The 14,120-nt window shown below is 33.4% G+C and overlaps 2 protein-coding genes across 2 annotated transcripts; both read right to left on the bottom strand.

Moving 5' to 3' along the window:
- Nucleotides 1–446: 446 nt before the first annotated feature.
- Nucleotides 447–5,381, bottom strand: LOC133302789 (uncharacterized). Its single transcript, XM_061502610.1, has 9 exons — nt 5,266–5,381; nt 5,050–5,172; nt 4,755–4,952; nt 4,301–4,379; nt 3,713–3,858; nt 3,064–3,177; nt 1,961–2,092; nt 1,042–1,155; nt 447–912 (listed from the first exon to the last, which is right to left on the bottom strand). The coding sequence occupies exons 1-9, from the start codon at nt 5,317–5,319 to the stop codon at nt 862–864; spliced, it is 1,011 nt and encodes a 336-aa protein (XP_061358594.1). The 5' UTR covers nt 5,320–5,381; the 3' UTR covers nt 447–861.
- Nucleotides 5,382–7,608: 2,227 nt separating this feature from the next.
- LOC133302783 (thioredoxin reductase-like) lies at nt 7,609–12,102 on the bottom strand. Its single transcript, XM_061502603.1, has 7 exons — nt 12,031–12,102; nt 11,477–11,732; nt 11,364–11,409; nt 11,013–11,067; nt 10,803–10,871; nt 7,807–7,860; nt 7,609–7,668 (listed from the first exon to the last, which is right to left on the bottom strand). The coding sequence occupies exons 1-7, from the start codon at nt 12,100–12,102 to the stop codon at nt 7,609–7,611; spliced, it is 612 nt and encodes a 203-aa protein (XP_061358587.1).
- Nucleotides 12,103–14,120: the final 2,018 nt, after the last annotated feature.

Genomic DNA, 14,120 nt, shown 5'->3' with positions numbered 1-14,120 from the left:
AATAACAAACGGTTTAACTTTCTAACCTACTTATAGCTTTTCTTCATTTTATTCTAAAACACATCGTCAGTCAATCAATCAATATCTCACTCCATTAAATTTTGTTTAACAACCTTTTCCAAATAAGTTTCGATTTACCTTTACTTCTCTTTGTGTCGAGCTCTTGACAACAAATTTTTATTCTTACAAAAATATCATGTGTCCAAACCACCTCAATCTATATTCCTTCATCTTTTTAGTTACCAATATTACTCCTACCATTCGTCGAAAGTTTTCTTTTATACAAGAAAGTATACTTTCAATACTAGCGAGTACATAAATTCAACACGTCATTGTATCCATACAAAAATTTGTACGTAAAACATTATTAACATTATGTTTTGTATATGAAGAGAAACTAGTTTTCGATAATATCAGATCAGTCATCGATGGCATGGCAGGCACTATAAATCATCAGAAGCATTACCCAGCCAATGAATGATTAACAATAATCCAGAAGAGACGGGTTACATCAAAATCAGGATTTAGATCCTCCAAAGTGATTCTTGTAAAGATTTTCTCGTCTCATCATAATTACCACTAGCAGTTTATCTTTTTAAAGTGTAACCTGCAGTTTAGAAGTCCAAATACAGAAACTGGAGGTGCAAACCGAACTTACGCATCATCATCAATAGTGCATCTTTGACTCATTCAGCAGCATGTATAACAATTTTGACCAGCTATTCTAAGCCACGTAATTTACATATTTCTAAAAATGGTAATTCTAACTCAAAGTAAAACTTTCGACTTGGAATGACCTTCACAAGTACTTCAGAGTTCTTATGGAGATAAAGCGGGGTCAATTGAACAAATACGAAGTAACTATTTTGTGGTCTCGCTGGATGGTTCCTCCGTACTGCCGCTGTGAATCAACTGAATAACAAATAGAGATAGCCAACATTACAGCCAGCAAAGTGCAGATAATTAACTTTATAAATTTACAAGAAAAAGATGGGAAGGAGGTTCAAGAAGACAATACTAATAAAAACATCTGGTGTTTACCAAGGACCCCAGTTGCTCATATGCAGCCATTACTTTTGGATCTTCCTCATCTTCATAACCGATTTGTACTATTCTAGGTCCATTTACAGACCAAAAGGCTCTTCGACCTGCCTCCTGCAAAACAATGACATAGTAAATCTGATGCATCGAGAGGCAATATATCTCAACATCAAGATACACAAAAACTTGACCAGATTGATAAGACAACTAGAGCCATGTTACTTGAAAGAGTAAACAAGAATACGATTTAAAGAAAACATCTTAATCAAGTTGTATTTAACATCGATGAAATAAGGACTGATAAAATTTCCGAACTAAAAACAGTAAAATCAGTTTATTATACACATTATTGCATTGGTCAAAACCTGTATCATGCATGTTTTCTAAGCCACGATTAAGATCAACACTTTATTCCAAGAGCGTAATACTTCCTAAATTTTGCTCTTATAATCCATACTCAAATCAATAACAATGTACAGTGGGATATTTAAATTCCTATCAATTATATCAAAACCCTTTGGCATGATTAAATCATTATATAAACTAAGTGCAGGTGCAGCTATTTAATCAAGACTGACCACAGTTTAAATTTCTCTAGCTAGGGAAAAAGGTAACCACCCATCCCAGTCCCAGATAAGAGGAGTTTGAAAAGTTCTTATAGTAGACTTGTATATGATATGAACTTATGAAGTAGGTTTGACAGAATGCCAAGGACGTAATACATGTTCCACTTAATATAACATAGGACAAAAATGAAAATTGTCGGCTAACTTTCCTAGAGACACTGAGTTTCACTGTGTTCAATGTATTAATATACTTGCATAGATTTGAAAACACACTCGTTACCGAAATCTAATATGTAACAAAGAAAAAATATATATATTAAGGAGAAGAAATGAAGCAAAACTTTCAAATTTACCTGCAATGAGATCAAGTATATGGCTTCCAATGCTTGAATACGAATTTCTGGATCATTAACTGGTTCACGTTCAATCGAAAGTGCAGTCCCAAGTTCAAGTGGCATTTTCAATCTGTCTTGTTCACTGTAGATCTGGTTACAAATTACTTGTTAATGCAAGAGACATGAAATAACAAACTTAAGCACTCAAGATTCAAGAATACATTCTGAAAGAATGTCATATGATCTGATTGCTGTAAGTTCCAAGGCCAGTACAATAAATTAAATTTTATTTTAATAAATTGATCTTATATATGCTTTCCACAATGAGAATTTTGACCTCATAACAAATTAGAAGGATAAACTCAAATGGACAAAACGATACAATAAGGAAGTTACTCATGATGCATGGATAGACATCAAGCAAACTTGTTACGAGCCCACAAGTAAGGGAGCAGAGCGATAGTAGAGAAGAGAGAAAGGATGAATGGAAATATGTTATTGATGACTGAAACACAGAGAAAAGGAAAGAATTCCCCTTCCAAGGGTTTCCCCTTTCTACAACAGATTTAATGCCCAGTTCTCAAATGATAACAAATTAGAATCGCACACTCTTCTACCATCTACTCCTATTTAAGCTAATTTCCTACCTCAACAATTTTAGCGTATGAACCCAAAAACTAAGTCTGAGATTTCCTAGAGACAAAGATGATAAAACAGAACAGAGAGAGTGAAAGAACACTTCAGTTATTAGTGATCGAATGTCAAACATAGAAAAGGAGAGAATTCTCCTTCCAAGGGTTTCCCCTTCAACAAAGGGTTTACAACAGAGCTGACACTCAGTTTTCCAACACTAACAATTCAGAATGAAATCTTCTACTCCCCTTTAACTATTTAAACTAACCACCTACCCGATTCTCTAACTAACTACTCTTAAACATCTACTTAATTATGTAACTCTAACTAGCTGTCTCCACATCTTTCATTCTTGTGTCCTAGGTCCTATCAGGTTAAGCTTCATTTTCTTGAGTTGTTAAAAATCTTTTAAGTAGGGTTGGAGGAAATCTACTCCTCAATAAGCAGAAGATCAATGCTTTGAGGTCAGAAAAGGTAGAGCAAGTAACCTTGTTTCCAGCTACTGGAAGAAGTAATGCAGGCCAGAGAAACTCGGATACCAAAAGCAGATTTTGTAGCTGACTCTCAGCTTCAAAGCAACAGTTGCGAATAGTTCCAGAGACCTGCAAGCAATCAAATATTGCAATAATTTTTCAGCTGAGCGAAGTTACAGGCTATAAAAAATTGACTAGAAAAAGACACCCATGTTGGCCTAGCGTTTAGTAATTGAAAGTAATCACAGAAACCAATGTTACTGTTATGGGGAAACCATAATTAATATAAAAAAAGAAATCCATTAAGTGGAAATTCAACAGGAACCAAACAAGAAAAAGGATTAACTACACATCATATACTCAGTTCAAAGAATACTGTTTTAGGGCCACAAATTTTTTTTATTTACTCATACAAGTTCAAAAATAGCATCAGTCCATGAGCCAGTAATGTATGCTTAACTCAGCATCAGATCATCAGTAAAGAAATCAGAGGATGAAACTAAATCATCTATTGACCACTTCTTGCAAAAGTAGTTGAAAAATATCAGATTAAATTGAATTCAACATACTTCAAAATACCGGCTGTAAAATTAAAAATAAACTATTCAAACATTATGCAAGGATGGGAAACAGAAAGCATTTAGGGTGCAGTTCTTGCACATACCCCTTTCTTTCTCAATGAACTGTTAGAATCAAACTGTCTGATTATTTGCTTTAAGAGACCCCGTTTAGGGTCAAGTAGAAGCTCCCTCCCTGCCCGCTGCTTTGAGATGTTAACAAGTATTGAACCAACATGTTCAAAAGGATCATCTGGTAAATGTTGGGGAAAACTTTCACGGAATCAGCATGAAAATTAGTGAACAATTATCAACAATCACAACAGCCACCTGAAAGGTGAAGAAATTTTTCCACAATAAAAAAGTCGAGTTTAATATTCTCAAACTGTTGAACAGCCAAGTTCTGTGTTTCCCTTTATTAATTATCTATATATTTCAAAACAAACCATAACTTTGAATCTGAACTCTCCAATATCAGTGCCTCACCCTAGAGAAAACTGTTCAGAATCAATAACATTTCAAGAGATCCAACAGGCTGAAATCAGCAGTCCATAGAGTACAGACACGAGGTAATTAAAAAAACTACTTCTATTAACACATGAAAAACGAAATAAAATAAAATATAATAAATGCAAAAATTCAAAAATGTATGCAAAAGAATTAAGCATAGATATACTGAGTTCAGAAGGACGCACCATTAGTTTCATGGGTGGTTCTACAAAACGATCTGACAAGCTTCATAACATATAATCCATGCACCTTGTCTTCTTCAGTCTGACCAACCAGAAGAGAATCACCAATTAACAAATCCACACAACGAGCAAGAGAAAAATGAACCACGCATTCTTCCAACAACTATAAATAGCATCACCACAGCTACCTACTTCAATTTCGTAAATTCCCATAACGTATAACACCTTTTTTTCCGCTTTTATCCTCCTACCACAATCATCACATACTGTTTCCACAATTTTCAATTTATATTAATTCGCAATAAATGATAACCGTTGATTGGCGGAAATCAACTGTTAAGATGTGGTAACATTATTTGTGTATCACACCATCCTATCCCTTTAAGTAGACGCCATTGCACATAATTTACAAAATAAAAATAAATAAATAAACAGACGCATACACACACAAACACACCTGAAGCAAGGAAGCAGTACCAGCATCGAGTTGAGTGAGATTAACCAAAAGCATAACAAGCAAACGAGTAATGCTACAATCTTGCTTGTACAAGACATCCATTGCCGTTTTAACCATTCCCATCCGAACCATCTCAGCCGCGAGATTCGAATCTTGCGAGAGATTTACTAGAGCTTCAGCAGCAGCTTCCGAAACTTCCTGAAACGACACCGTGCATCGTAAACTCTAATTCTTTTCAACGCGCAAAACGAGAAATTAAAAAATAAAAATAAAAATGATGATAACCCTAACAGACCTTGGGAGCCGTTAAGAGTCTCGATAACGCAGGAAGCACAGAGTTTGCGTAATTGGAGAGAGACTTCAAGCCCTCCACGGAACCAGTTAATCCGCGAACTATATCAACAGCAGCCTTTGTAATCTGTTACAAGAAACGACAACGCAACACGTATGAAACGACTCCCGAAAAATGAAATCAGAAATTGAAGAGGAACCGGAAACGAAGAAAACCTACCGGTGGCGATGGACAAGACAGAAAGCTCACAAGTTCTTCCAGCTCCGTCGCCATTGTTATCTTCCTTGCACGGCTCCTGCCACACCCCTTTTTCAGTGCTCTTTGTTAGAGTTTTATACGACATCGTTTTCTTTTTCCCTCTAATTATTCAGTATTTAATTACACCTTACTTTTAGGAATTTTATTTTATTTTATCTTATTTTATTTTTATAGAAACTTTGGGAAATCTTTTAAATGCTCACATTGCTATAAAGCCATTGTTCATCTTTTTTTTTAATTTTTTTTAATCTTATAAGATATATAATATAGTTCTTTTATGTAAATTTAAAATGCTTCACCAACAATGACATTTTGTAAATTTAAATTACAGCTTATACTTGTTTTTTACACCTTGATTTCTTTTCTTTTTTTTGAGTAAATCCAAGGATATCCCCACCCCTTCGGGATGGGACTAATCTCCAATGTTGTAAAACTCGGCCCGATCTGGCCGGGTCGACCCAGAACCTAGCGAATCGGTCATCAGACCGGTTCGGGTCAAGCATTGGACCGGTCATGCATTGACCTGGTCAAATCTGGCCAAACCCGGTGACCCGACGACCCAGTAACCCGGTCGGGTCATGCATTTAAAAAAAAAATCAAAACTATTTCATCTTATAAAAAAAGGGTTCGCTTTTTCTGTAGTTACTGCAGATAAACTATATACAGTAAGCCCAATACGACGTCGTTTTGGGGCGGAAATCATAGTGTTTTTATAATTTTAATTTATTTCAGGGTTGTAATAGTCTTTATATTTATAATTTTTTAAGATTTCAATACCAAAATGACGTCGTTTTTGAAATAAATGCAGATAAGTTATCTGCATTAACTGCAGAAACATTTTTCCCATAAAAAAAATGTAAAACTCATTTTAAAAACTTTTTGTAATTTTATTTGCTAATATACTCTTCTACAATGACCTCTTAGTTTTCAATATTGAAGCAATTTGTGGAATAATAAATTAGAAAATGTGACATATGTCATTTTAATGTAATTGAATTTGGAAAATAAAAGTTCAATGTCATTAAGAGGTATGTTTATGGGGATTTGAGTTGCAATTTAAATTGACATAATAATAACATGCATTTTTATTTATTTATACTTCATGTTTTTGACCTCTTAGTTTTCCCTTTCGTTAATTGAAATGATAAAGGTTTCTCCACTAACTTCAAAGTGCGTCTTGCAAGAATCGAGAATTACAAATATAAATATATATATATATATATATAAGCAAAAATCATTAAATTTCAAATCACAATCTCTTTAACCAAATCCAAACTAAAGATTAGTTTGTTTTGAGAAGTGAACACTCATCTTCAGGAATTTCAAATCAGAGGATAAGATAAAAAAATGTTATCTTCAACAACCATAAATATATTTAAATAAGAAAACTAAACCATAGTCCACGGAGCCTTTTATTTTTTGGATAATTTTCTTATTTTACATTAGAAAATTTTCTCATACTACACTCATAATACATAAGTGGATCTTATATTGACTTTTTTGTCTTATCACATTTTTGTAAACCTCACTCATATAATATATTGTGTGTAATACGAAAAAAATTTCTCATGTAAAATGAAAAAATTAATTCTTTTTATTTTTACCACATAATAACACACAGAAACTCGAGGTGCATAATGGACCGAGGAACTGCCAAGGCAACTCGTGGCTGTGACAAGTGGTTCACTACACCAAAAGTGGGATTTAGCGGCGATTTTATTTGGATTTAGCGGCGGTTCAAACCGCCACTAAAAAATACTGTGGCCAATTGAAAACCAACCCAGAAAATGGCGACGTTAAATAATTTAGCGACAGTTTGAAGCAACCGACGGAATAACCGACGCAAAAATTATAACCGACGTTGAATGTATATAAACCGCCATTAATTATCAAAAATAAATAAATCACTTTTATTAATAGCGGCGGTTTAGAACCGCCGCTAAATCATGTAATTCAAATTTTTTTATTTTTAATTAAATTTTTGTTGTGGTTGCAAAAATTATAAATTTTTTTTTGTAAACATATATATTTTAAACAACCACTGAATTATATAATTCCTTTAAATTATATAACTTGACTCAAATTTTTGATTTCTTCATTGTTTATAATCAAAATTGTTGTTATAACATTAAATATATAAAAAAAAAACTAAATACAATTATAAAATCAATTTAAAAAGTCTAATATTAAAAATTAATAGATCCAAATATATGACAAAAACAAAGTACATAACTCTTTTACAAATTAATCGTAAAAATAATCACAATGTCAATACAACTAAAATGTTTAAACATAAGTAATTTACTATGGCTGATGAGTAGCAGAATACGAAGAAGGTTGAGCACAAAAATGTTGCTCCGTTACCTGCATTAAAATTTAAAAATAATATTTTTAGCACAAATACAAAAAAATAAAGAATAATTTATCCAAAAATAAGAAAATAAAGAATGGCCAATCAAAAATAATTAGATCAACAATAACCTTAAGGAACTATGGACAAACCTCAATTGACCCAATAGTTGTGGCTCCAATTGCAGCAAGTGCCATAAATCCTTCCTACCATAGACCTTCAAGAATAACCTGAACAAATTATAGAGTCAATAGACAGTGGGTGATCATAAATTGAAGAGTGAAACACTTTAACCAGTGTCATGAATCAAAATCAAATCGCTTGAGAATTGAAAAAGTAAATAACAGCCAAGGGCAAAATAAAGGCTCTAATTATAAAAGGCCAGTGTAATGAGACCCATTAGCTACTTGAACTGTTAATCCTGTTAACGTGTTTAGCCATTATAAAAGGCCAGGGCAAAAATTACACACACAGACACACACATAAAAGACCAGTCGATTTTGCCGTTATACCCAATTCCCCTGCTTTTACTTTGAACAAGAAGTAACCACGTTCAACCAGAGGACCTGGGCCTGTTATTTTTTGGTTCGAGTTTTACTGGCCTGAAACAAGCTCACACTTTATTTAATATGGATAACTTACTGGTAATTAGCAAAATAGATGAGCAATGAAAATTTTGGACTACATGATCATGTTGTCAAATAAAAAAGCCAATAAATTGAAATAAAGAGTTAAGTTTAAAGTCAATAACTAGTTCTGTGAAGTTTAAGCATAACCATAAGTTAATAAGAACTCACCGCATGCCATATAAGTCAATAATACACCAATCACCTCTTCTAATTTCCCATCTTTGGAAAGATGAATGATCTAATCTGTTTTGTTGTAGACGTATGATCTCTCTTTCATGGCAGTCTTTGCAATATCTAACGTTCTGTGGCATTTAACAAGAATGAGCTTTCACAATCCAGTCTGTCAATATTAGAATTAAAACAGGATCTTTACCTTTCATAGTTAGGAAAGTAACGGATAACTTTAGCGTGTCCCAGAATCATAGGTGTGTGAGAACCAAATCCAGAATTAAACTCTTCACTGCAGTGTGAAGAAACAAATTCAAAATCCAAAACAAAATCTGAATTTGATTAAATTCTTAAAGTAATAATCTAGTTCCAATGAATATTCATTTTCATTCGTTTTCTTTCTATTATTATACTTGAGTCCTCCAAATTCTCTTGGTAAGTGCAGTTATGCCTCTTTTATATTGCTTAATTTTCCGTAAATTTTTCTGTAGTCCTTAACAACATACATCAACTTAGAGAGCTACCTAAAATTGCCATGCTGTATTTTTATCAGCACATTTAAAATCTTACACAAACGAAACACTAAAAGCATCCAGAAAAAAAAGGACATAAATTAAGCCAGCTATACACAAAATAATTGCTCGAGGACTAAACTATTAACAATCAGAAGAAAAGGGACAACCCATATATACAATATTAGTTGAATAAATCATAAAAATTAAAAATAAAATATCAACATGAGGTTTTATTAACTATGCACTAAAAGGTATAATCGCAAACCCAAAACTGAAGTTTGGCTGTTCATCATAAATGCAAGAAATTGGGAATTTTAACCGTAAACACAACACCATTAAATTCATGATTAAATGCAAGATAAAAATATGGGTTGGAGCTAAATATCTGCAACTAAGTCTGTTTTGTTAATAATAATAACAATTATGGACAGGATACTTATTGAATTGATGAATGGAGAAAAGTTTAAATCTTAGAATGATAAATTGAAAACCTTCTTGCGTTGTGGTGGAGATCCACTGCCAGTGTCCTTTTGCAGAATGGACATACGGCAAGAAGCGAGTGCAAGAGAATTGATTTCCATTCAGAATGATTCGAGTATCCTAGGAAGAACAAATCATTGGAACAGTGAGTGAATCAAGGATGTTTCCAAGGTTCTGCATGAAAAAACTTGTCACTGTCAGCTTATAAACCTCACTAGGGATGGAATACATGTGATAGGTGGAATAAGGCAATATATAAGGATATAATTTATTGCTCTTTTGAATGCAGAAGCCCCTCTCTGCTATCAATCAAACATGGAAAAGAGAAATTAAAGAAACATGAGAGGTCTAATCTAAATGAACCACCTAAATGACAATACACTTTTACACTTTCACTTGCATTATCCGTCCACTTATCAGAGGCCTAATCTAACCATTACAGGGTACACGCTCTTTGATCTAATAGGTCAAAGTTAACGAAAGCAGTAAGCAGAAAAAACAGCATATTTTCAATCCAATCCAATATATCTACAAGGAAGAAATGAACACAAATTCTACTTGGAGGGCACCCAAATTATTGGATAATAAGAGAGTGACATTTATATATAGCAGTCTGCCAAATGGATTGGCTTCGTCTTTCAGTGATACCAAATGGATTGGAGTATAATCCATTTGACAATCAAATTGAAGATGACAAAAGACAAATATTCCAAATATTCCAAAACCCAACGGGCACTTCTTCTGCCACTTCCCCTTATCATTCCTTCGACTCTCATCCATATAACAACATGTTGCAGCAAAGGGATTGGACTTACCTTGCTCCTAATGATAAATAAACTCCCACGTTTCTTCTCACTAAAGGTGAGCCACCATTATATTTTCATATGGGAACTTTCAATTTTTTTTTTTTAATAAACATAATTATGTATATGTGATTGATTTAGTGATTGAGGTTGTGGCTTCTTCAAGCAGATTACTGTTTGAGTAACTCACTCACTCACTCACTTACTCCTGCATTATACTGAATTGCTGATTATGGTATATTTGTTTATTATGTCTTGCAATGGAACAAATTTAATGTTCTGTTTTCTATTTCTTTGTTATTATGGCTTGCTAATTATGTCATAAGTAGGATGTGCAATAAGCATGTTTCTTTGTTCTGTCGTTGAGTACAATATGCTGAGGTGCTGAATGATTATGAGATCAACTCAAAGCAAATTATTGGATTATAATAAGAGAGAAGGGGAATAAAGCAATTCCAAATTTTCTTACTTTGACAATCAAATGGTCATTCAATGCATGAAGCAAAGCCATTAGCATAAAAAAAAGCATCACACATGTGCAATCTAAACAAACTTTACCAGTCAAAACTATTGCTTTCACATCATTCCTTCTTGCTGCCTTGTCGAATCTATCTTTCAACCCCTTAATAAGTAATTAAACCACAAAAAACACACACAAAAAGGAGTAAAATATCACATAAATTGGTACAAAACAACAACAACAACAATTTACAAAGATAGAAGAATTGGTGAAGCTCACATAAAATACTGTTTGCTAACTAACTTCAAACTTCCCAGCCCCAGTAAGGGTATTATATGAACGCAAGCATGCAGAGCACCTGCACCCAAAACAATATAAATTAAATAATAGAAAAACAATTTTCTAACCTATTGTGGTAACTATGCGTGTCGTTGATCTTCATCGATTATTATAATAAATTTAAAAATAAATAAATTAAATGACATTTATTTAAAACTAAAATGCTACATTTTAAAACAAACAGACACGTTGCCCATCCTCAATCAATCAGCTATAGCATAAAACAAAATTAAATTATTATGAAATAAACAAAACTAGCTTAATGTTGCGGTTGCGCCAGCGAGATTGAGATCGACCCAATGGGAAGGAACAAACCCTAGTGGATCGAGAGAGAAATTTATAGTTGAAGATGGAGCGAAAACTGAAATAAAAAGAAAAAAGCAAATCCCAACAAAACGTAGCTTTTTTTTTTAAATTTTGAAATATACTTGGTGAGGAACGTGCTTCCTCCATGGCCGAATCCCCACCGCCGATCACCGCCAGCGGCTTGTTCCTGAAAATAGGAGCCGCACCGTCGCACACCACCCAAGCCGAGATCCCCCTGTTCCAATACCCGTCGGGACCGTCGCCAGAGCCAGTGAACGGCAACCGCTTGGCGACGGCTCCAGTGGCAACGATGACGGACTCGGCCTCGACGGTTCTGGAATCAGTGAAAACCCTAAAAGGTCGTTTGGAGAAATCGACCTTGGACACTGAGAACAATCTGAGGCTAAAAAAATTAGGAAATGCTTTGGCTGCGAACTAAGGAAAAAAAAATAGATACCAATGGGATACTTGGCTTCAGGAGAGAGAAAAATACTTTTAAGTAGCTTAATGGCTTTGTTAAAGGTATAGCTCAAATTTCTAATATGAAAATAGAGTCGGTTTCTAAATCAGCCAGTACGACACCGCCCCTGTATCCCGCTTTTCTTGTAGTGGTTGAAAAATAAATAATGGGACGAGAACATGACGTTATTGTTGTGCCGCATAATAGATGGCATACCACAACTTTTGTTTTTCCTGTTTGCTCTTTTTTTGTGGAAGGAGACATCTCCAAAGCGAAAAGATAACCCATATCAGCTTCATTTGCTTTGGCCTTTATACTTGTTTTATGCTGCTTTTGCCAAATGCATCTTTGGCCTATTACACATAATGTTTGTTCGCTCTCCACATGTAAGGATTTGCTAATTTACAAGCATAATATGATGAATGACATCGATCATTTTACTTTATTTTCTTTTATTTTGTTCCTTAAAAAAAATAAAAAAAATAAATATATATATATAATCTTTAGATAATGGTAAAGTTACTTTTATGTGAAGATTGTGTAGGAGTCTAGATAAAAATGCAAGACTAATGTTATTTATAATCGACCATCATCTTTTTTGTGCTTTATGGATCATTGAAATTATATACAATGTAAAGCACTTTCTACATGAGGTTTGATTTTCACATACACGAAGAAAATTTTAGTTTACTAGGGACTAATAACAACTCGTCAGTGATGAATTATACAAGTATGATTATTCTATGGGTGTGTAGAAGAATAAGACCTTATTTTTTGTGTGGAAGAGCTAGTTCCTCGTGAATATTCTCGACTTGAATAAGATTGTCTCTTATAGAAATATCTTTGTTTTATCCAAAAAAAAACTTATTTGACTTAGTCATGTGAAAATTTTGTATGTATCACTTCCTTTATTAATAGACATAAATATTTCTCATAACATTGTGAAATTTTTCTGTGAGGGTATTATTTTATTATTTTATTTTTTTATATTGTTGTGTTATCAAGATTATTTTTAGAGTAATCAGGTATTGTGAAATTTTTCTGTGAGGGTATTATTTTATTTTTTTCTATTGTTGTGTTATCAAGATTATTTTTAGAGAAAAATGTATATTACTTTAGAGGATATAAAATTATGTTATTTTAAGTGAGATAAATAGATAGATTATGGGAGAGAAAGTGGACAAAAAAATATAAAAGTGTGAATCCCATTTATTTGTGAGAGTAAAATGACATAAGTTATATAATTTAATACGACAGGGTGACAAAATGATAGCGATGATTATGATTCGGGTGAAGAAGAAGGTTGTGAGAAATTTGATAAGCCGAAGAATGAATGGTTGAGAATAATGAAAGATACTGTAATAGAAACAAAGAAAAGGCTACATAGAGCAGAAAATGCACATCAAGAAGACCGAAGGAAGTGGGAAGAAGAAAAGGTTGAACTAGTTGGAAAACTATCATCTGCAATAGAATCGGCTGAGCTCTATCGAAAACTATTATTGCATGCCAGTGATTATGCTAATGATATTAATGAATGTGATGATTTTGAATAACTTGGTATAATTGAATATGATGAACATGGTGTCGAGTGCAAGAGAAGTAATATTGAGAAAGAATGGGTGAGAATGATGAAAGAAACTGTAATGGAAGCTGAGAAAAAGCTACAAAGAGCAGAAGATGCACACCAAGAAGAACCAAAAGTGGGAAGAAGAGGAGGTTCATCAACTTCCTGGGAAGTTATTGGTTGAGCTCTATAGAAAACTATTCCACGATAGTGTTGGTATTTTTTAGAGGATTAATATCTTTTGTTTAGTAGGAGTAATTGCTTTTTATGTAAAACCAAATTTTATTTTTGAGTTTATCGCAATAATTTCAAAATTATGTCTTTTTTATGGTTGAGAGAATTAATGAATGGTGTTTTAATAAAATTTATATAACAAAAAAATACATAAAATATCATTTATTAAGTCTCTCAATCCCCCAAAACGGCATAATTTTTAGGTTACTAAGATAATTTTGTCTCCTGTTTTAGGAGAAATATTTTTCATTTTTATTTTTTGTCTGTTCGTTGGTAGAGACTATTGTTGTAAAACTCGGCCCGATCCGGACGGGTCGACCCGGAACTCAGTGAATCGGTCATCAGATCGGTTCGGGTCAAGCATTGGACCGCTCATGCATCGACCTAGTCAAACTCAGTCAAAACCCGGACAAAATCGGTCAAAATCTGGTGACCCGGTCGGGTCATGCATTTTAAAAAAAAAACCAAAAAATCAGAATTGTTTATCTTATCAGAAAAAATATAAAAC

This window comes from Gastrolobium bilobum, unplaced genomic scaffold (genome assembly GCF_033153095.1).
Source record: "Gastrolobium bilobum isolate Gb01-03AN ecotype WA unplaced genomic scaffold, APGP_CSIRO_Gbil_v1 utg1381, whole genome shotgun sequence".
NCBI lineage: Eukaryota > Viridiplantae > Streptophyta > Magnoliopsida > Fabales > Fabaceae > Gastrolobium > Gastrolobium bilobum.
The sequence above is the reverse complement of the archived record's forward strand: the minus strand, read 5'-3'. Positions and strand labels throughout refer to the sequence as shown.

Bases quoted from the DNA above. Each gene is read 5' to 3' on its own strand.
- LOC133302789 (XM_061502610.1), bottom strand. From the start codon at position 5,319: ATGGCGACGGAGCTGGAAGAACTTGTGAGCTTTCTGTCTTGTCCATCG. The intron at 4,953-5,049 runs GTCTGTTAGGGT...GTGTCGTTTCAG, and splicing joins GACTCTTAACGGCTCCCAAG to GAAGTTTCGGAAGCTGCTGC. The intron at 913-1,041 runs GTAAACACCAGA...TTTGTTATTCAG, and splicing joins ATGAGCAACTGGGGTCCTTG to TTGATTCACAGCGGCAGTAC.
- LOC133302783 (XM_061502603.1), bottom strand. From the start codon at position 12,102: ATGGGTTATCTTTTCGCTTTGGAGATGTCTCCTTCCACAAAAAAAGAG. The intron at 11,068-11,363 runs GTTTGTTCCTTC...TTTTGGGTGCAG, and splicing joins TTCTCTCTCGATCCACTAGG to GTGCTCTGCATGCTTGCGTT. The intron at 7,669-7,806 runs GTTTGTCCATAG...ATTTTAATGCAG, and splicing joins CAACTATTGGGTCAATTGAG to GTAACGGAGCAACATTTTTG.